This window comes from Thunnus maccoyii, chromosome 11 (assembly GCF_910596095.1).
Source record: "Thunnus maccoyii chromosome 11, fThuMac1.1, whole genome shotgun sequence".
Taxonomy (NCBI): Eukaryota; Metazoa; Chordata; class Actinopteri; order Scombriformes; family Scombridae; genus Thunnus; species Thunnus maccoyii.
In genome coordinates this window covers 27,910,194-27,933,858 of record NC_056543.1, presented here as the reverse complement: position 1 = coordinate 27,933,858, position 23,665 = coordinate 27,910,194, and the positions used below count along the sequence as shown (strand labels likewise).

At 38.4% G+C, this 23,665-nt stretch overlaps 2 protein-coding genes across 4 annotated transcripts in view; both read right to left on the bottom strand.

Moving 5' to 3' along the window:
* Positions 1–1,787, bottom strand: part of LOC121906610 (CD209 antigen-like protein C) — a 30,517-nt gene extending 28,730 nt beyond the window's left edge. Inside the window, exon 1 of the mRNA XM_042425543.1 lies at positions 1,729–1,787. The gene's annotated coding sequence lies outside the window, so the exon portion shown is untranslated. The remainder of the gene's footprint in view (positions 1–1,728) is intronic.
* LOC121906609 (CD209 antigen-like protein E) lies at positions 497–18,012 on the bottom strand. Of its 3 annotated transcripts, XM_042425539.1 has the most exons (10): positions 17,974–18,012; positions 17,437–17,568; positions 15,682–16,174; positions 15,479–15,580; positions 8,859–9,005; positions 3,545–3,687; positions 2,581–2,684; positions 2,464–2,490; positions 2,003–2,048; positions 497–1,883 (listed from the first exon to the last, which is right to left on the bottom strand). In XM_042425539.1, exons 3-10 carry the CDS (start codon positions 15,749–15,751, stop codon positions 1,809–1,811), a joined length of 714 nt encoding a protein of 237 aa, XP_042281473.1. In that variant the 5' UTR covers positions 15,752–16,174; positions 17,437–17,568; positions 17,974–18,012; the 3' UTR covers positions 497–1,808. The 3 variants fall into 3 exon arrangements, with proteins under 3 accessions (XP_042281473.1, XP_042281472.1, XP_042281474.1); XM_042425538.1 differs by having other exon boundaries at positions 497–2,048; XM_042425540.1 differs by lacking the exon at positions 2,464–2,490.
* Between the last annotated feature and the right edge of the window lie 5,653 nt (positions 18,013–23,665).

Below are 23,665 nucleotides of genomic sequence, written 5' to 3'. Positions count from 1 at the left end.
AAAAAGCATAATGTTTGGCTTAGATCGTGGGTCTCAATCTCGGGCTGATATTTTGTGGCCCCCACCTTGATATAAAAGTTTAATGTTAGTGCGGACCGCGAGTTTTATATGAATGGCACTTTACTGTGTTGTGTGTGGAAGGTCCCTTTATTGCACAAGCTGGAGCTGAACGAACCTGCCAATCACAGGGGTATATGGCTGTTTCACAACAACTATGTTATTTATACAGGAAGAATGTGCGCTGAGAATGTGAATAACCTCACGCTAGATTATGTCGTTATTTTTGCTACACAGCTTTCAGTAAAATTCAAAGGTGAATTATTAAACCTTATTAAAGCATCATTCTGTTTATTTCAGCATCATCTCTCTGTTAACAATCACTTCATTTTGTTTTGAAGCACTTTGTAAAGTCCGTTTCAACACGAGCTCTATCAATAAATCATTTATCATTCTTCTGATGTTTAATAATGATGACTGACACTTTACAGTGGTGACGGTTTGCAGTGATGAATTAGGGGTAAAGTCGTTTCAAATATCCACAGCAGCCGTGCGTAATGATCAGCTGTTGGAGAGCCTGTGCGTAATTCCCACCGAGGTCTGATGAGCGGAACGGACACAACTGTTGACGTACAAACGGAGGTATAAAGACCTTTACATCCATTTTTGGCTCACTGTGACAGCAAATGAGGCTCGCGCATGTGATTCCACAGTGTGTGACATTAAAAAAAAACAGAACCAGGTGTATCTGCGTCTTTATAAGTCTGGCAGATAATAATGTATGTGCATATTTCTGTCACATAATGCCACGTTGTGAAGTGAACTAATAGTTAATACATACGTTTTCATGAACACACTTATGTTTATCCGTCAGAGATCATAAATACAAAGTGTAACAAAACACCGTACAGGTGATGCTGCTGTGCCACACGTCATATTTGATTTGACAACGCCGCCACCCGCTGCATCCATGGAGTTATTATAGGAAATAAAAGCCAATAAATAACACCTCCATGGCTGCATCCCATGGTTTGCAGCCATGGAGGTGCAAACCATGGGATAATGGTGTCCCACTGTCCCGGCTTCATGTTCTCCACGTTTGCTCTGCAATGATGTGACATTCACAGACAAATTATTCGAAAACATCTTTTGGGTGAATGGAATGTACTGAATCATTTGCGGAAAGAGATTTATTCCTCAAAACATTTTACTCCATAGTAAATGCCTTGCACAATAAACATTATAAAGATATTTCTTTATGATGCCATTTGTTTGACATGTTTCTATGACGACGTTTACAACAACAAAAGTAATGAACAACAAGTAGTCGCCTTTTTTGCGCCTGCTATCCTAGCCTGCGCCTGCTAACCTTTTTTTGTGTAATACCTGATGCGGCCCAGCCTCACCCAGACTCTGCCTCCAGCGACCCCCAGGTAATTTGAGTTTGACACCCCTGATCTACATTGTGTCATAAAGCCCAATATTACATTCTACAATTAAGTCCACATGCAGCTGGTCTATAGACACAAAAGACAGTTCTGGGGAACCTTAATGCTTGGAGGTGGAGGTTGTGATGGATGGTAGGTGTACAAATGGTCCTGTCTAACAGTCAACGTTGGTTACTTTGAACCATGAAGACACTCCTTCCTCAACTCCAACCAAGTAGTTTTAGTTAAGTAAACAAAAGAACAGCCGTCTCTCATGTCAAAGCCACATGGTTTGCTGACCCACCTGTCCACCTGAACTCTTCCTCAAGTCACTTGTACAAACAACTAGTGCTTTTATTTTTCTGGTGAAGACAGTCTCAGATCTCATCCAGTAGATTGTCTAGATTGAGATACAGGATGTTCTGTTTCATTGTTAGAGTTGTTTTCTTCACTTGGTGCCTGTTGAATACAGCATGAGAGTGTGGTGAAAAGACGAGAGAAGCATCACATAACAGATCATTCCAGTTGTCTTCAGTTTTCTTGTCAGATGTGATATGTGCACAGTCCTCTTCACCGACCTTCGGATCTCCACCTCCATTATTAGGCTCATTTGTCTCCCAGTACCTACAGGTCAGTGAACAAGAGAATCATGACACTTAATCTCTGACATAAACACAGTCCTTCACACAAATAATATTTCATCACAAACATCACAGAATGGAATTTCTTTTATCTTGCATGATGTGCCTTAGTATAGTTTTGAGCCATAAAGTAGCAAATTGAACGGGGCTGCAGGTTCACTGTAGTATTTTTCCTAAATGTAAATTTGCAGTCATCAAATAGCAACAAAGGATCCTCCTGTATAAATAAACACCCCCATAGTGTTCTGGTCATCAGTTACAGTACTGTACAGTTGGTGAAGTGTAAAACTTGACTGTGGACCAGAAACCCTCTCAGATACACCATGAAATGGTAGTTTGGCTTGATTTTTTCTCATAATTTTGCACTGATGATTTAACCAGAAAAGCTTCAGACCAACCTGGAACTGCCAGTCACCTCACATTGTCTGTGATAGAAGATTTAATACATATCACCAACCTCTAATATACAGCAGTGTTTGTGTATGTTGTCAATAAACAACCAACTGAAGCCAAACCTTAAAGTCAGTGGTGTTCCATCAATCCATTTCCAGGTTCCCTCTTCGTCTCTGTCAGTCAAACCAATCCAAGTTTCTACCTCAGTGAAGGTAGACAAGAATGTCTGTTTTCAATAAAGAAGGGAAAAAAGTCATATTATTTATATTGTTGTTTGAACAACAATATGCAGTTTACATAGGATAACTCTGAACATAATTGAAAATAATGAATTTAACTATTTTTATTATTATTGTTGTTGAAATATACTAATAATAAAATCATAATTTTTTCTTCTTTGATAAACTTAAATTTTAAATTTTTTCAAAAAACTTCTTTTACGTGCCCTTTTGTTTTTTTGTGTGTTATTTTTACAAAACAAAAAACTATTGACACTGCCACAGCTTTTGTTGTGGTCTTTAAATAGCTGCAAAGCTTAGTGGCAACTGACCTGTATTTGTCCTCATTTACAAGCACGTTTATGTAGTGACTGTGTAGTGTTAGCACTATTTGAATACCTATTAATAACTATTTGTACTTTCTTTCTCAAGAAAGAAATCAGGGAATAAGAAATGTCATTAAATTGTGCATAAATTACTGTATACAGAATTCCTGTTGCCAGATATCATCATGTTTTTTCTTAAACTGATACACAGATCTGTACTGATTAAATACTTACAGTGTATGAGTGACTGCTTCTGGAGTTTGATTAAAACACCGTGAAAGGTTAAAAGAATGTTAGCTAGCTTGCTAAAGATGAAATGAAATACTTTGATTTTAAGGCAAATGTGCAAATTTAAGAATACCAGCAAAACATGCTACAGAGCAGCACAAGTTCATTCAAATCATTTGAATTATTGTTGTCAAGGTGTTGAACACCAATGATCCATAAAAATAAATAAATAAGTATTTTAGCTTTTTTCAAGGTACAGGAAGATTGTAATAAGGCATAGTTTCTTTACAAGCATACAAACAAACAGTCTGTACCTGTTCTTCAGTGCTGTCTATAACCACCAGATCTGCTCCTTTCTTTATGCAGTCCTGTCTGCCTCTTGACCAGGAACCAGACTCACTGGAGAGGAGATAACAGGAACGTCTGAACATCCTCCATCCTGCAGGACAAGTATACTCTGTAACACACAACATTAGAAATTAGACAAGAATCAAGTCTGTCTGTTTCCAAAGTATGAGGGTTAAAACAACATAACATGTGACTAGAGTTGACTTGTTGATATTCTACCAACTATGGAGCATTTCTGGTGTTGATTTTTAGCTGCAGTTCTGTGGTATGAATACAATTTTTGTGATTATCGCATCTTTCAAATTATTTTGATGACATCAGTTTTTATTTGAAGATAATGGAACAAACTGTTGATTTCAGCTCATTCATTCTGTGTCTCCATGTCAGATTTTGAGACGGGATACTAATACTGGATGACACCACAGAAATAAACACATAAAGGTTTATCAAAATCTCAAATCTCAAAATCTCCCGCTCACTTTCTCTGACAGCTAGTTTGACTCACTGTTGGATCATGAGCTCAATACCAAGGTTTGGCCAGCAGATGCCTCCCTTTGAATGTATAAAATGCTTTGAAACCATTCTCAGCAGTTCTTCCAAAGCGAGTGGCAAAAGCTTTGTGTCTCCAATCACAACATGTTTTAAATCATCATACAAGGATCTCACAAAGCTCAGCTTTCACACCACCAGATGAAAGTAAAAATTCAATCAACAAAAATTCATGTAATACCACCACTAACATTACATTTGAGTCAGAGTTTTGCACCAGGTAGCTCAAAAAATCATCAATCCTTTAATCCTTTTATAAAACTTTAAATCAGCCTACAGTTAAACCAGTGATCTTTGTGCTATTAAGCAAACATCTGTTTATTCTAGTTAAGACTAACCTGACTTGTTTTTTGGTCATGTGAAAGTAACAAATAAAGTGTTGTTAACTGAGTGTGTAGTCTGTTGATTATAGGTCAGGTTTCATGTTACATTAACAGGTCAAGTCAGGTGCAGGTCTCTAAAACTGGACTTGTGAGTGCTTTGTTTTGAATAAGACAACCAGAGATTGTCTGAAGTACTTCTGAGTAACGTTGGACCAGTGGAAGAGAAAGCATCCTTCTTCAATAAAAGTATACACTAGATCAGTAATTCTTTGTTTTTAATAAAATAAAAATATCTTAGCTATTTCCTTAGATTATAACATCTATTAAATGTAAGAAAAAATGTTGTCCTTCCCACTACAATCATAGTTTTGTTATTGTACACAACATATTGATACACAACATATTGATCTTCCATAAAAACTAGTTTTCAATCAGGATCATTTGTTATGTGATTTTTGGCTACAGACCAAAAATATGACAACCTGAAAGGCACCTTAACATTTGGGGATGCTGTCTTAAAACACAAATAGTTAAGTAAGTAGTTAACTCCGAGATACTGAAGTAGGATACTTCACTACTTATGTCCTGATGACTCGGATCAAATAAGGTGCTTGAACTTATGATATAACTAATGATATACAAGCCACTTTATGTTCACTTTGAAGTCAGATCTTTTGTATATTTGGTTAAAAAGTAAAACTTTTCTAGACGTCTACTGTACTAACTGTACTGTCTGTGCTTTACTGTGCTGAATGATGTATGTGCAGTTTGTTTTCACATTCATCATCTGAAGGGGAAAGTCTCTGTGCTCACCTTCTCACCTTAAATCTGAGTTTACCAGCATGATTTATGACATCACAAGTAGTTTGGAAGCTAATCCTGGTCAAGTGATGAATTACCTCAGAGTGATGTGGAAATATTTGTTTCAGGATCATTTTAGTGGCAATTTTCAGGGTTGAACAAAGTTAATTACATGTGATACACATAACTATTTGAGTAACACTTCTTTGACACCCATGTTTATAATGCATTATAATCTGCTTATAGCTGTATAATTATGTTATAAGCACTGATAAATATTCATAATGCTTTATAACAATAATCATAACACATAAAGCATTTTATAATGTCTTATAAGGCCAAGTATCATAACACTTCATTGCTGGTCACACGCTGACATTTTTTGCAAGGATCATAGTGTTTTATAATTCTCATAGTTGTAATACATTATAATCACTGTTATAATGCATTAAAATGTGATTATAAGTTACTCTAAGTGGTCATCAGGTGTTTTAAGTGAAGTAATGAAATTCTCGAGGTATGGGCAGATATAATACATTAGACGCTGGTTATAAGTCACTATAAGTGGTCATTGTTTGCTTTAAGTGAAAAATATCATTAAATCTATGCAAGAACACAAAACATTGTAAAATTCATTTATTTGTTTAAAGGGTCATAACAGAAATTCAGTACTCCGATGTGACAACTTTTTGATGATGAACAACTGAATGATGGACATTTACATTTGACAAATGTAATGTTTCCCCAAAAAACTCACTAAATTGACTCAAATGATAGACAATACCTGAAACAATTCTACTTTACCTGTAGCTGTATACTTTACTTTTATGTAAATGTTTGATCAACAAAAGTGACTCCTAAAAAAAAATAGCACTGGTGTTAACACTTAACTTTAGTAGAACTTGTCAAAAATCAGCAGTCTTACCTCTGTCTAAAGTCATCTACTAATAAGCTAGTGTCCACTACTGTCCCTGTCATCTGCTGTCAACACCACCATTCCTCCCAGGTGTCAGGCTCCTCATTCACTTCAACTCATTTTGAGGACCAAGTCTAAATATAATACTTATGAAATATAAACAAACAATACAGCAATATTATTCTATGTAATATATTTTAGTTAAAGTTAAAGTTACTTGTTTTTTTGAGCCAATATAGCCAATTTTCAAATTATGAGTGTAGGCAGTATTTCTCACTTACATTAGTGAATTGTAAATGTCCATCATTCAGTTGTTCATTGTCAAATGGGAGTACTCACTTCATTGTGTGTTATGACTCGAACAAATTAATTTTACAACATTTTGGGCCCTATCTAAACCTGGTGCAAAGTGGTGCAAAGTGGCACCAAGCACGACGCAAGTGTCTTTGCTAGTTTAAGCACCCACCTAGTTTAAATAGCACTACCACTTGTGCCCATCTCAGTGCCCATTGGCGTGTTGGTCTTAAAATGAGGTGTGGTCGGGCGCATTGTTGGTGCATTGCTATCTTGAGGCAGCGGAAATCGACTTCGTTATTGAGCAACAAAAACCTGGTCTGAGGTCGATGGTGCAGTATTTCACTGTTATTTTTAAGGCGCATTATCAAGACAGTAATATGCCTACATAGGCAGGTGAACAACGCACATACACACACAGACACACAGCAGCACACAAACATGCAAAGATCACAGAAAGGATTACAATGTGAAAGAATATTATTGTGTACATTAACATATTTAAAAAAATACGTCATAATGTTTAGTCCTAATATTTATCAGAATTAATTAATTGCAGTAATGACAGACGAAATTGTCTAATTATTTGACCATATCGTGGCAATACACGGAGGTATTTAAACAAACCTGTCAGGTTGACGGTGTGTGTCAAGACCCAGCAAACGGATTTCAACAACGGATCAGACATGGATTTCCTGCTCATCAATACATGAGGACATGAGGAACACATGGGGAAATAAATTAAGTGAAAACAATGATTAATCTAAAGGATCAGCACCTCGGAGAGCTGATCAAGTCCTGACAACTGTGTATGATGATTTTTTACATGATTAAAATTAATGATTTAATTTTTGGACAATATTTAACTAATAATCTTTAACATTTGAGATTACAGTGATCAGGTTTCCATACTTTCAGCAATTAAAACCTTGTAGGGAGGCAGGGTCCAGGAGCAGGTGTGATCGTAATGGATTGTGCGCTTTCACACATGAACATGAAACAATGAATGCACGTTATGTATCGCTGATTATTAAAAAAAAAAAAGCTCATAGAAAGACTGTGTGCTCTTTGAAATGCGGAAATGACGTCGTCAGCAGGCGATCACGTGCTATCCGAAAATGGCTGAGTGATACGTGTGGATTTTCATTCAGACCAGCGGAAAATTTGTTTCAAAACTCCGTGTGTGTAAAAAGCAAATTCACACATGTAAAACTGAGATCCACAAATGTTTTCTCGATTCACAAATAAAAACTGAGCTCACAAATGCCTGTTGAAAAGTTGTAAATGTTAGGAAGATATTCACTAAGGCTTTTCATGAATTTACAAATTAATTTAATGTATTCACAGATATTTTTTTATTTGTTGAATTTGTTTGTGTATTTGCAAATCCGTTTTATATTTGCAAAACATTTGTGAGTTTACAAATCTTTTTTGCATTTCTGGAAGGTGTGTATATTTACAGATTACACATTTACACACAGATTGGCGATCTGTTCACACAAATCATCATGAAACAAATCTATCTCCATACGCCTGGCGTTGCGACCATTCTTCTGCTGTTAAACTAGCCAAAGTGGATTTGGACAGACCCTAAATACACTTGTACCATGCGCTTCAGACTGTGCGCTTAGATCGTTAAAATAGGGTCCTGAGTGTTTTTGCATAGATTTAATGATATTTTTTTCACTTGACTTAAAGCAAACAATAACCACTTAAAGTAACTTACAATCACATTTTAATGCATTATAACAGTGATTATTGAGACATAATCATTTTATAATGCATTACAACTATGAGAATTATAATACACTATGATCACTATGAAAAAAGGTCAGTGAGTGATCAGCAATTATGAAGTATTATGATACTTGGCCTTATAAGTCATTATAGAATACATCATAATGTGTTATGATTATTGTTATAAAGCATTATGAATATTTATGAGTGCTTAGAACTATAATTATACAGTGCTATAAGCAGATTACATGCATTACAAGTATGTTTATAATGTATTATAATCATGGGCGCCATATCAAGTGTTACCACATTTTGCATTGTAACATGCTAAACTTACTGTAGCGTGTTACAAAAGTCACATTTAGCATGTTAGCATGATATTATTGGTTAGAATGCTAACATGCTAAATGTTGACGGTGTTTGGAATTCCCTGATGACAAAAAATATTTTAAAATGTTTGAAGATGAGTAAATACAAGAACGAATCCACAGTTATTTTACAGTTACAATCAACAAGTTACAACTAACTTGTTGATTGAAGATCATTTGTATAATTAATAGGACAGATTCCCACATCATCTTCTATTTTCAGCACAGTGTTCTCTGTAGGTGCTCTTCTACAATGTGTGGGCAGTACTGTATAGCCACAGATGTCACTCACTGTGTACAGACAAACTCTGAAGCTTTTCCATCTCTTTAGTTATTTCAGTGAGGTTGGCAAGCAGCAGGTCTCTCTCTTCAGACACGGAAGAAAGGTTGTTATTACTGTCCTGGAGACGCTTAGTCAGATTGTTTATGACAACAGAATCTGAAATAAACCAAAAGACATGTCACATTTATGTATATTTAGTCACATATCTCAAATACCATTTTAAAAGTTTTAAAATGAACATTTTCAGTAATTACAGCTTCCAGTATCATTTTAAAGCAAATAGCTGTCAGGAGTGGCGGAGCAGGTGGACCCAAATGCAGGACAAAACAGCCAGACCGAACTGAAAGAAGTCTCTTTAATACAGCAGAACAAAACCAGACTGAACAGAGCAGAATTTTACAGAACAAAGGATCCAACAAGACTGAACTGAAACACAGGACTGAAATACTAACTGAAATAATGAGGAGATGAGGTGCAGGTGGGCAGATGGGCAGAGAAACTCGAGTGAGGGGACTGAGGAGATGAAACAGAAGAACGTAAAAGAAGCTGATAGGCTGGGAAAATTCTGGGAAAAGGGCAGGACTAATGAAGATGATGCAGGCAGGTGAGAAGGGAAGAGTGGAGGGAAAAGCAGGCTGAGAATACAGGAGGAAACACACTGGGCAAACTCAAGCTGGTAGCTCCCATGGATGTATAAAGAGAACTGGATACAGGAAGAGTGCTGGGCTTTGAAGTAAATTTGACATAGTGGCCAAACCGGGTAATTGCAACATCACATGATGCATACTGGCCCAAAAAGATTTTTTCCATTGACTAACATTGTGAGAGAGACGTTTGTAAATCAGTGGATACATTTTTTGAGCGTCACAACCCCTGTGAAATGACTGGTTTCATTATCATAATTTGATCCGTTCGGTCCAATCACATTTTGAAAGTCTAGAAGAGCTGCACGATTGAATTATTTTATCCCCATTCAAGTTAGCCAGAGGGCTAAACCAGAAGTAGCCGGCCCGGTATATATATATATATACATACATATATAATATATAGCCAATTATATATATATTCAAAAAAGTACAGTATGCATATTTCTGAATAAAATAAATAATAAATAATCTGCTGGCCTAATTTTTAAAAGTACATATTTGTGAAAACTTTATATAGTATTTGTGAGTCACATAAAAGCTTGTTATCTTTTATCTTCATAATTTTCCTTGACATAGTGGTTTAACATCTAATTGCCAATTAATGGAAAGTAGAATTGAAAAGGCAGTTTTATTGTTCCCAGTATTTCTTTTGCATGTGAAAACAGCTGCATCTAAATAAAAAGAACTAAATGTAAATAATAATAATAATAATAATAAAAAACAAGATAATACAATCTACAGTATAGTAAAGATGTTTTTAATTTTAGTTTTATTTATATGCGTTACAGTAGGATTTGTAACTGCAAATGTGGATAGTGTGTGGGTGATTGTGATTTTAAGCCAAACGGTGCATCATGTTGACCATCTTATTTTCAATATCCAGAAATTCAACTTAAAGCCCTTATGTGTAGACTTTTATGCAGATATAGTATATTTCAAATGATGGCATACGCAGCTTTTTGTAGAAACATTAGACAGTCTGATGAAAACCATCCTGGGTAAGAGTATGAGTTGAGGTTATCTCCTAGAAAACACTGCATCATGTCAGGGAGAGTCCTGCTTTTAAATTGGACAAAAAGGGTAAATGTAAATGTGATTAGCCACAACTGTCACCAACCTCTGAAACCAACCATAACTATAATGTACATGATAGTTTATGATAATGGGTTCTTTCTACTCCCTCTGGCCATGAAAATACCAAGGTGAGTCAGCCTTGACTGCATTACCTTTTTCATGAAAATTGAGTCCTGCCTGCCTTGACCCACTCTGTCTTGACAAATTCTGAAGCCTCTGCTTTTTAGTCATTTCAATGAGGCAGGGCTTGACATTAACCTCCTGAGGCACTTGTCCATCGGACAAGTAAATTTACCTTTCAGTTGCACAAAAGTCACTTGTCAAGGTAAAAATGGCTATAATTTACTTTTTTCATTTTGTTTGCAAATGCAGAACGCAGAATTCAAATGAACAAACAGTTGACAGCAAACAGTGTCAACATATGAATAATTCAATTTATGAATTTTATTGAAGCCATTACTTCCCTCCTTGAAATGAAACAAGTGCACAAAAATTAGGTAAATAAACATCAACAATATTTATTTACCTAATTTTTAAATATTAACAATATTTATTTACAACACATAAATAAATGGAGGCTTTATGGATGGATAGATGGACCGATCAGTCTTGATCTTAAAAACAAATCTGGATTCTCACACGGTGTATATGGTCCTGAATACAGATCAGTTTTTGAAATATAACAAAATAACAAAACTGACTTATGAAGAATTAATTTGCTCAAACCTAAAGACAACAGTTTGACTGATAGATGAATCAGTCTGATGAACAATGAATCAGCATTTTGTTGACTAATAACTGAAACTATCTGTTAGTTTTAGTGCTGTGTTTACAACAGTTACTGAGGTCAACAACCTTTTAACAGCTTAGGAAAACATCATGTTAATAGAGCTGTTGTGTGGTGTTAGTAACGTTACCTGTATTAAAGATCTGTGAGTCCTTTTATAGCAGGGTTTAATCTTGTACTTGAGCTGAACGAACCTGCCAATCACAGGGGTATATGGCTGTTTCACAACAACTATGCTATTTATACAGGAAGAATGTGCGCTGAGAATGTGAATAACCTCACGCTAGATTATGTCGTTATTTTTGCTACACAGCTTTCAGTAAAATTCAAAGGTGAATTATTAAACCTTATTAAAGCATCATTCTGTTTATTTCAGCATCATCTCTCTGTTAACGATCACTTCATTTTGTTTTGAAGCACTTTGTAAAGTCCGTTTCAACACGAGCTCTATCAATAAATCATTTATCATTCTTCTGATGTTTAATAATGATGACTGACACTTTACAGTGGTGACGGTTTGCAGAAAAATGTGATGAATTAGGGGTAAAGTCGTTTCAAATATCCACAGCAGCCGTGCGTAATGATCAGCTGTTGGAGAGCCTGTGCGTAATTCTCACTGAGGTCTGATGAGCGGAACGGACACAACTGTTGACGTACAAACGGAGGTATAAAGACCTTTACATCCATTTTTGGCTCACTGTGACAGCAAATGAGGCTCGTGCATGTGATTCCACAGTGTGTGACATTAAAAAAACAGAACCAGGTGTATCTGCTTCTTTATAAGTCTGGCAGATAATAATGTATGTGCATATTTCTGTCACATAATGCCACGTTGTGAAGTGAATTAAAGGTTAGTATATACGTTTTCATGAACACACTGTTTATCCGACAGAGATCATAAATTCAGAGTGTAACAAAACATCGTACAGCTGATGCTGCTGTGCCACACGTCATATTTGATTTGACAACGCTGCTAGCTTCACAGCGCCCGCTGCATCCATGGAGTTATTATTGGAAATAAAAGCCAATAAATAACGCCTCCATGGCTGCATCCCATGGTTTGCAGCCATGGAGGTGCAAACCATGGGATAATGGTGTCCCACTGTCCCGGCTTCATGTTCTCCACGTTTGCTCTGCAATGATGTGACATTCATGGACAAATTATTCGAAAACATCTTTTGGGTGAATGGAATGTACTGAATCATTTGCGGAAAGAGATTTATTCCTCAAAACATTTTACTCCATAGTAAATGCCTTGCACAATAAACATTATAAAGATATTTCTTTATGATGCCATTTGTTTCACTTGTTTCTATGACGACGTTTACAACAACAAAAGCACAGCGGGTAATGAACAACCCGGTAGTAGTCGCCTTATTTGCGCCTGCTATCCTAGCCTGCGCCTGCTAAGCTTTTTTTGTGTAATACCTGATGCGGCCCAGCCTCACCCAGACTCTGCCTCCAGCGACCCCCAGGTAATTTGAGTTTGACACCCCTGATCTAGACCTTACTAGTTTTTTCTGCCTCCTGCTTTGAATGTGTTCAAGTCTCTCCATCACCTGACGCCTGGGCTGCTTTTTTGTTTCTCTTTCTTTCTCTCTCCTTTTTCTACTACTTTTTCTTTACATCTTGAAACAGTTGCACCTTCTTCCTTCTTGAATCAGTTCTTTATTTTCTCCTCATTTTTCTTTCAACACCTTTAACTTTACATCCTGCTTCCTCACTTCTGTCTCCTCTCTCCTGATTCCTTCACTCACTCACACAAATATAAAAAACTTACTTTTAAAAATCTGACAGAGCATGAAGCACAACTTTAACTGGTGTGGTGTTAATTACGGTAATTGTGGACAAACTACACATGGTGGGAATGCGTCAGCAGTCAAGTTCTCCAAACTATCAAGCTAACGTTACATTAACATTACTGTAACCCCAGGATTCCACCGGGCGCATGTGCGCCACGTTCCAGCTCCGACGCGGTTTTGCTCCGTTCTCTGCACAGCGCCCTATTCCACCGGGAGCATGTCAGAAGCAGAGCGTCTTCGCTGTGGGGAAGCCTTCCACTGTTAAAAGTCAGTTGCACTCCTACTACAGTAATTACAGCAGCCTAGTCAAAGCTGATAAAGTCCCTTATGGCTACCGTAATTATTGCAGTAGCAGGGCAACTAAACTGCCCAATTTTGTTAACTTGCTCAGCTTTCGTTGATTTGGTCATTTTCCTTGATTTTTGTGCTTCTGCTATGGTTAAGTAGGCTATGTAGTTAAATGGTTTCTTTATTCATCTGTTTTAATTGCGTTTATTGTTGATATACAATATCAGGAGTCTGCACGGGGTGTTTTATTTTGAAAACTGACCGGATACTGAATGCTGTTTCTGTGTCTGACTTCCTGCCCAGCTCGATCTGCTCTGTGCTGCTTGACGTGGCCTCCATAAAGTATAGATGAGACACCTATCTTCAGTGCAGCAGAGCGGAGAGCCGCTTCTGAAATGCTTCTCTGCATTGGAGCCGGAACATGGCGCACACATGCCTGGTGGAATTCAGGGGTAACGCCTGGAACACACTGGATGCGTGAACCTCAGCAGTGCGTGTGCGTTGCTGAACTGCTGCGTCTCTCACTCTTGCAGCGTCCACACTGGAAGCGTGTCTGCTGCGGCGCTTCTGCCACTGGCAGCCCTATCTTTCTCGTTTTCCCTGTCTATTTCTGCAGAGAACCGCACGCTTCATTCAGAGAAAATAGGCAAGACCTCAAATCTCTAGATGAAGCGACGCAGCAGCCTCATGCGTCTCACACGGGCAGTGTGGCTGCTCTAACCTGTTAACATGGGCGCCGACACGAAAAGCAAGAAGTTCCGTGACGTACACGCGCTGCTCACGCATCTAGTGTGTCCCGGGGTAAAGCAACACCAGATAAACTGGACAGTTAAAACAACATTAGAGCTTTTAGTTAGAGCTTTTCTAACTACTTACTTTGTTGTCTTTTGTCTGACATTATTATTTGATGCCGCACATGTTAATGTCATATATGATCTTCTGAACTCTGATTCATTCGTCTGTCTCATGAAAGCGGCTCCAGTCTGCCTGCTAGCTTCAACGCGGAGGGTTTGTTTGTTTTGAACACCTGCGTAGCAGGAGCTCATGGTGCTTTGTTGGTCAATGTTAACAGTAACAAACTGCGGTAGGAAGCCAGTCTGAGCTAACAGTTGTAAAGTCATTAAAGTTTGCGCAAACGCTATTTCTGAATTTGAGAGGTGGCTAAACGGCATTTACGTGCATTTAGCTGCAAGTATACGTTACATTTGTTTATATTTGTTTCTTTCGGGAGGTGCGGGGGATAAGGCAATGGTAGTGAAAACACTGCACATAACGTGAAGACACGCTTCTTTTTAAATGACTTTAACTTGTCCAGTGGAGCAACTAAATTTCTCTTCCACTCAACCCACTTGTCCCTGACAAGCCTGTCAACCCTGAATGAGGCATGTCTTTGAAATGTCATGACATGTCTGTGAAACAGCAAATACCTTATAAATTCACATCATGTAATATTACACAATATCAACACAAGTCAAATTGTTTCCTAATTTTGCCCCATGACGACAGCTGATGCTCATGATTTTAAATCAGTCTATTAAATATCTCTCTCTCTATCTCTGGTGCAACTCTGACACACAGTAGGTCATTTTCTATTATTACCACAGTACTATGGAGCATTCATTCATTCATTCATTAGTTTGCCAACAAACTTATTAAACAAACAAATAATAAACAAATAAACAAATTTATGGTAATGTACATTTACAGTGAACAATGACAAAATACAAATTGTACAATCACTCAATTCATATCTTAGAGAGAAAAGAATTGTTACTTCTCTCTAAGATGTGAATTGTTGAAATATTTGAAAAAAGTCACATTCCTCAGGAAAATCTTTTTATCTAATCTATTTAAAAATGTGTATATTGTAGTCAATGTTGTATTTTTATGACACCTTAACAAATTCAAATAGTAATTAAGACCAACGCAAACCAGAACAAAGTCAGGACATCATCTTTCAGAGTAGAATAATCAGCTCCTATAATCATGAGTTCAGTCTGACTTAAACTTCTGAATGTTAACCAGACTCACAGTAGATGCCGAGGCCGATGAGTCCAGCCAGCAGGAAAACACTCAGCAGCCCCAGAAAGACAAGAACAGCTCCATGAAATCTCCTCTCTGAAGTCTTCGGACCTGAACAGAGAAAAGACCAGTGAATCCAATCAATCATACAATTAAAACATACTATTCACAGCTCAGTCTGTCAGCCTCTCTGTCTGACTGAATATTCTTACCTGTCTGAATTGTTGAATGTTTGGTATCAACATATGTCATGTCTTCAGCATTGACATAAGTTTCTTCCATTGTTGAAAAGCAACTACGGTATTTTCTAAAAGGACAGCTGTGTAGCACTGGCTGCTGTACATGTACTGCAGAAGATGACACTGTCTCTCTGTCACAGTGTTTGGCTGGACCAGCCACAGACCAGCCCTATAACCACGGTTGAGTGAGTGAGTGAGTGAGTGAGTGCATTATGAAGTTACACCACTGGTCGGCCGACTGAGTGTCAGAGTTTCCTCATTGGCTGATGATGGAATCAGAGGACAGCAGTAGCGTGATGCAGAGTGACTGTGTTTCCTGCTCTGAGTTCTGATGCTCTCAGCTCCGATGTTAAATACAGTGAAGTCGGCTAAACTGACGTGTACCAATTCCTCTGCGTCTCCTCCTCTACCGTCCAGTGTGAGTGACTCTCCAGCTGACAGCGCTGTCAGCAGCTGGCAGGAGAGGCTAAAACCAGGGCACAAACTTTTTATTTCTCCGATGTTTTCTCATCACAAACGATGAACAACAGCATTAAAACACAAGTCTTGCAGGTAAAACGTGAGACTCAGAAACAACAGGAACTCCGGTCAGGTAGAACACTATCTGCACAAACACACACATCTGTCAACCGCAAGGCCAAAAGCCAAAACTTTCCACACACTGAGGGAGAGATTGCTACAGATGTTTTAAATGAATCAATTCCTTTTTAATGTTACATTATATGGTTATATTTTTTATGATATTTCAAAAATGATAATACAAGAATTTTATACAGACATGTTTGATGCTTTCTTTTCTAGCATATTCATTTACTCATTAAAGTATGTCTTAATGGTTTTAGGTTGTTATAAAAGTTATGAATGCACTGTGTATGTGTGTTACTATTTTACATAGATCATGATGAATTGTTCCTGTATTGTACTGCAACATCAGCAGACTCATCAGATAAGGTTGAAGGAAGTTCAGTATTATTTTTGTAAAGAGGAAGATGTAGAAAATAAAATTTGTTGGAGACAGGGTGAGACAAGTTATCTTTTCTTTGTAACCTCATCCTGAAACGCTCATTCTTGTGCAAGAAAATAAATTCTACTGAATTTTGATACTTCAGTTCCAGTCTCTATTGTTTAATGGTCATTACGAAGAAATTCTTTTAACATTTTGGCACTCAGTGTTAGGTCCTCAAAAGGCAACGGACCTGAGAAAGGCCTTACAAGAACACAATTTCACTGATCAGACCAGTTGCTCAGGTGAACTCCATACAAACTGGTTGGCTGTTAAGGGGAAAACAAGGAAATTAAATAGCCTTACCACATACAAAAAAAGAGAAAAAAAGAAAAGAGAAAAAAAGAGGCCTCTACAATGGGTAACTGTTGTAGCTGTAAAAAACCACAAGCAGAGAAATATGGTAGAGACGACAAACGCATGAAACTACTCCATCCTGATACTGTTAAATATCTCAAGATATGGCAGGAAAAGTATGACTGTGTAGGAAAACTAGACGTAGAAGCTTGCGAAGAATTAGTAAAGGCAATTTCAGAAGGAACGAAAGGGAAAAAGGGGAAGTCAAAGAAAGAAGGTCTGCTACAGGCCAAGTCATGGCTGACAGAAGCAAGAGCCAGATGAACTGGTTTTCAGAAAAGAAAGAAGAAAGGGTTGCTAGACAACAAGACTGGCAGAATGATGACAGCTACGTGCCATGTGGGTTCTGTCTGGATCCTCCGCCTTACCCCGAACCTTGACCACCTCCTCCTCCTCCACTGCTGACTGCTCCACCTCCTGCCTTCTCACCCCACAACCCCTTCACGAAGGTTGACATCACACCACGGAAAGGAGAGACGCATTCACAAGATCCTCAGTTTCTTTGGAGGACACGAAGTGGTACATACTGTACACATGAATGAGAAACTGACATAGTCCATACAGTATGCAATTAAAAAATGATTGGATTTAGACCAGAAATCAGCCAATTTGTGGCCAAACATCTGATTGCCTGGAAAAATGCAGGGTTGCAGAGAACCATTGATTATGCAACCCATGCAGAAGAAATGATTGAAGCAAAGAAAAAGAAAAGAAAGGTTGTAGATACATTCTTGCATGATAATGATGACACTAGGATAGAAAAAAAAACAAAACCCAAAACAAAAAAACCCCAAAACAACAACAACAAAAAAACATACTTCTATGCACTCTGATCATTGCCTTGTTGCACTGCCTGTTGGCATCTACGTCCTATCAGGCCCAAACTTAAGCTTTATGGCACTTACTTGTGTTGTTGTCTCCTGACTAGATCCTTGCTTGTGTTGTATCAGTCTCATATGTACGTCGCTTTGGATAAAAGCATCTGCTAAATGAAAAATATAAATGTAATTGTGGCAAACCTTGACAGTATGCAAGAGACTGCAGAGCTCCAAAGAAATTAGGAGGCGAGAGAGGAGGAGGACGGGGGAAAGGAGGGAGCGGAGGAGCGAAACCCAGACAAGAAGAACAGGAAAGAAACCACTCTGTATGACTGGCTCCGGAACACCGACACACACACACACACACACACACACACACACACACACACACACACACACATTAGCAGATAGGGAGACAGAGGTAGATGAAATCCTATCATTACAAACAGCTGAAATTTTACTATCACAGGAAGGGACTAAACCATAGATAGTATTAAAAGTAAGCGGTAAATCAATAACATTCTTATGTGATTCTGGAGCTTGCCGAACAGTTGTGCGACGTAATTAAACAGGGACAGATTTTCCCCTAAAACCAAACGGCGGTTTAAGGGTTAGATCAGCCACAGGACATGTGACTATTGAACCATTAACTGAACCTCTAAAATAAAAAGATCCCAAAACAAACAAAAACATATATGCCTCAGTGGTAATATCACAAATGTGTCCCGTTAAGCTCTTAGGAAGAGATTTGATGACGAAATTAGGGATAGCTGGAGTACCAGATCAAAATGGCTCTGGTACTAAAGCCTGCCGAGTTAACCTAAAAACAACCGACAGTGATGAAGAGGACGACACAGAAACATTTGTGTGCGAAGGACTGACGTTAAATTACTGGTACAGTTTGGATTTAGTTCAAACTGGGCCAGGAAGTATAACTCAGGAGCTAATGAAATTGGTAAAAGACCGCATTCCTCCAGCTGAAATATAAAATATTGAAGTGCACACACCCGAAGAGTTACATTGCACAATGTACTTTCGACATCAAAATGAACAAGACAGAGAATATCATGAAAAGTTCTTTAAAGAATCCAGCTGCAAAATGACTATCACCGAACTGTATTGGGACCAAAAAGGAAACTGTGCTTGCATGGTGAGCCTCCGAAAAGCAAAGGCAAAACTATTGAGGAAGCCTGACACCGCACATTTCCTGTTTACAAACCCTAGAGATGCAGTGGAAAGATTTAGGCGAGTTTGTTTCAAAAATAGAGAGATCAAACTGTGAGTGGCAGGAGGTGAGAGAGAGAGTGTTATTTGCACCCAAATTAAATGTGTACTGTACCCACCTGAACTGGGTAACACAAACGGTACAAGCGGTTCACCTCAGTGGAGAAACCAGCCTAGACTTTACCACTGCCTGATTCAATCTAACTGACTGTAACGACTCAGAACCTCAGAACCCAAAAGCACATCCTCAGAGACAGGAGCAGAGTCCAATATTCTTTAATCAGTCCAAAAAAAAAACCAAGCAGGGGTCACAAACCAGGCAGACAGGCAGATCAGGCAGACAACTCAAAAGGACTATGCAAATCTCAAGACGGGGAAACAGGCAGGATCTCAGATAACAGGCGAGCAAACAGGTAGATATAGAAATGCTGGAAAGCTAGGCAAACAATCTGGCAAGGAGCATGTGAATATGGACCAGTATATATAAGGAATGACTGATGAGCCTAATGGAATCCAGGTGAGGAGATGGGTGTGGAAACTCAGGTGAGGGGAATGAGGTGATTGCAGGGCAGATGGGTGTGGTAGGATCTGCAATGACAGGAGAGTTAGAGATCAGGCAGGTGAACAACATGAAAAATAGTCACTAAGATGGTGAACCCGTGACACTGACGAAGAAGAGTTAGACCTAAACAGTGTACCTCAAAAGTTGTGGTCCAAAGGATCAGCTGATGTAGGACTTATTAAAGGAATACAACCAGTTAAAATAACTCCAAAAGGCTCTTACAGGCCATATCAGAGACAGTATCCACTTAAACTAGAGGCGGAAGAGGGGATTGCACCGATAATACAAGATCTACAAAGTGTAGGAGTTATCAGGGAGTGCCCAGATGCAGCATGCAATAGCTCCCTGTTCCCCGTAAAAAAGGCAGCCCCATCAACAGGATGGAGGATGGTACAGGATTTACAGGCAGTAAATAAAGCAGTAATACCACATGCTCTCCTCGTTCCAGACCCACACACGCTGTTAAATGAATGTAATCCAAAAGCTAAATACTTAACAGTGATAGATTTAGCTAATGCATTTTTCTCTGTTCTGCTCCATAAGGAAGATCAATTTTGGTTTGCATTTCAATACAGGGGGAAAAAGTATACATTCACAAGACTCCCACAAGGATATTGTGAAAGCCCAACCATCTTTTCAATGGCAATGTCATCCAACTTAGCACAATTCACTTCCCCAAGAGGGAGCCAGCTGTTATTATATGTTGATGACATTTTACTCGCGTCAGGAAATGAACAGGATTGTAAAATTGATACTATTGCGCTATTAAAATATTTGGCAGAACAGGGCCATAAAGTAAGCAAGAACAAATTACAATTATGGAAAAAGACAGTGAAATATTTAGGTTTTAATATCTTTTTTGGAAGGCAAACACCTAGATGAAAATAGGAAAACAGCCATATTACAAGCACCCAAACCACAGACAAAAAAACGAATGATGTCATTTCTAGGGATGACTAACTTCTGAAGATGGTGGATTGCAAACTATGCTGAAGTAACACACCCACTTCAAATGCTTATCTATGACCAACCCATGGCAGCCAATGATGTTATCACGGACTCCAGAGGGAGAACATGCATTTGTGCAAATAAAACAACTGTTTGTGAGTTCAGCAATACTGGCACTTCCAGATTATAAGAAACCTTTTGTGCAAACATGTGATGCTAGAGGTGGGTTTATGACCAGTGTGTTAACCCAGCCTTTCAGAGGGAAACTTAGACCTGTGGCATATTATTCATCTAAACTAGATCCAATAGCTAGAGCAATGCTGCAGTGTTTGCAAGCTGTACAAGCAGAAACCCTAGCAATACAAAGTTCAGCCACAATTGTCTTATTTCATCGATTAACACTGAAAGTGTCACACGCTGTAGATGCTCTACTAACACAGACAAAATTAGCTTTCATGTCCCCAGCTCGACATCTTAACTGCATGACCATTCTACTCTCTCAGCCTCATCTAACTATTGACAGGTGTACAACTCTAAATCTGGCAAATCTACTACTGAACGAAACAGAAGGCACCAAACATGATTGTGTGGCTGAAACAACGAAAAAAGTATTACCTAGAGCAGATCTAACTGATGTGGCGTTACAAAACCCAGACGTAGTGATGTTTGTAGATGAGTCATGCAAAAAGAATCCGGACGGAACAAATAGTAGTGGTTATGCAGTGGTAACTATAGACAAAGTACTGTGATCAAAAGCACTTGCACCCCATTTCTCAGCTCAAGCAGCAGAGCTGATTGCACTATTTGAAGCGTGCAAGTTAGGAGCAGGAAAGAGAGTAACTGTCTATACTGATAGTGCATATGCTCTTAACACCTTACATATTTTCGCACAACAGTGGAAAAATAGAGGTATGATTATATCCACTGGAAAGCCAATTTTACACACTGATTTGATTTCAGCCTTATTAGAAGCTGTACAATTGCCACTGCAGATAGAAGTATGTAAGTGTGCTGCTCACACTTCAGGAGATGACTTAATCTCACAGGAAGGCGGATGAGGAAGCGAAAGCAGTTGCTGCTAGACAAGAATACCAAGACATATACACAGCTGAGCAAATTTCACACATTGATCATGACATTTTAAAAGACATAAAACATAGCTCACCCGACTCAAAGAGACAGTTTTGGGCAAAGAAAGGGGTGAAATTATCTGAAAATGAATTATGGAAATGACTAGTGGGAAAGTACATTCTTCCAAAGAATTTATTTCGCTTTGCAGCAGTATTGATGAATAGGTTGACCCATACATCAACTGGAGGTATGTATGAACTAATAAACAAAATATATACAACCTATGGATTCCAAAATTATGCAAAAAAATTTTGTGCATCATGTGTAGTGTGTGGAAAACAGAATGTTCAAGGTAAATTGAAACCAAGGTCAGGCAGGATACCCAATGCACAAATCCCATTTCACACAGTATGCATGGATTTCATTGAATTGAATAAATGTGAAAACAAAAAATACCGCTTAGTAATCATAGACTTATATTCAAAATTGATTGAAGTCATTTCAACAGTAAGAAGTGATGCAATAACAGTAGCTAAAGCTCTAGTAACACATATTGCACCGAGATTTGGGTTTCCAGAAATTATATATAGTGATAATGGACCTCATTTCAGAAATGATTTAATTGCTAAACTCAGTGAATCATTTTCCATCAAAATGAAATATCATTGTTCTTATCATCCACAGTCAGCAGGATTAGTGGAAAGAACAAATGGTACGATCAAGGCTAAACTCAGGAAAGCCATGGAAGACACAGGGAAAGGATGGATAACCTGTTTGCCAGCAGTAATGTTAAGCCTTCACATACAGCCTAACGATACAGGACAATCACCTTTTGAAATCCTATATGGTAGACCCTACAGAGTACCTTTGATTAACTTAAAGGGAGATGACACAGAATTAACAGAAACGATTGTAGATTATATGAGCAGGATGTTGAAAAACAAAGAGACTATGTCTACAGTCCTCTCACCCACAGAGCCAGTCCCTGACCAAATGACACCTGTGAAGCCAGGAGACTGGGTTTTCACCAAAATGCTCAAAAGGAAGAACTGGAGCTCTCCAAGGTGGGAAGGCCCATTCCAAGTGCTACTCGCAACACCCACAGCAGTGCGCATAGCTGAGAGAACAACGTGGCTAGACCTGACACACTGTAAACGAGCACCAATACCTACAGATAAGTAATAAACAATATAAACAAGTCGACGACAACTGCTGAAGATTACACATTTGTAGAGTTAAACCGTGTACCAGTTCATCAGACTCCAGGAGGAAGAGCTTTGCTCGCCTGGAGTAAGAAACAGCTATGGTTACAATGGATTTCTTTCACCACTAAGGGTTCCGGACTAGCAACTGATTGCATAGTTTGTGCAGCTGTAAGACCATCATTGGGAACAGTTCCTTTTCCACTTAATCCTCACAATGATCTTCAAGGATTCAAGTGTATGCTCAGTCTTTATAAAACTGACTCTCCTAGAAATAACTGTACCACTCTCAAGTATCTGTTTCCAGCTATCTCCACTAAGGTTATTCCACCGTGGTTTATGCCATACAAGAGGAATTATATCTGCCTGTCCAGAACACACGGATTGAATGGAGGACAAGAAACAGGAGATCTGACAGGTTGTGGCACTACAGTTGCAGTGAGTAAGAATCGCTATGGGATTACTGATGACTTGGTTACCAATCACGAATATGAATGTTCAGATACGTGGTGGTACTGCGGAGAATTCAGGTATCACAGATCCTTTCACTGGGTGGCTGAAGGACATGTTTACGAAATGGGAAAACACCTTTAAAGCCATAATATTGTCTGTGGGAATCATGCTTGCCTTTCTAGTTACTTGTTGTTGCATTCCATGTCTGAGAGAATTAATGCAAAAATTGATTACTACTACACTAACGTGGCAACAGCTATTGTATCAGCCTGTCTCCACAGATAACGATTACGAGAGACATGTTGTGGTCGGAGGACAT

Excerpts from the sequence above, each read along its gene's own strand:
- LOC121906609 (XM_042425538.1), bottom strand. The coding sequence starts at position 15,751 with ATGGAAGAAACTTATGTCAATGCTGAAGACATGACATATGTTGATACC. Across the intron at positions 15,581-15,681 it reads ACATTCAACAATTCAGACAG|GTCCGAAGACTTCAGAGAGG; the intron begins GTAAGAATATTC and ends TTCTCTGTTCAG. Across the intron at positions 2,685-3,544 it reads TAGACAGCACTGAAGAACAG|ACATTCTTGTCTACCTTCAC; the intron begins GTACAGACTGTT and ends TATTGAAAACAG.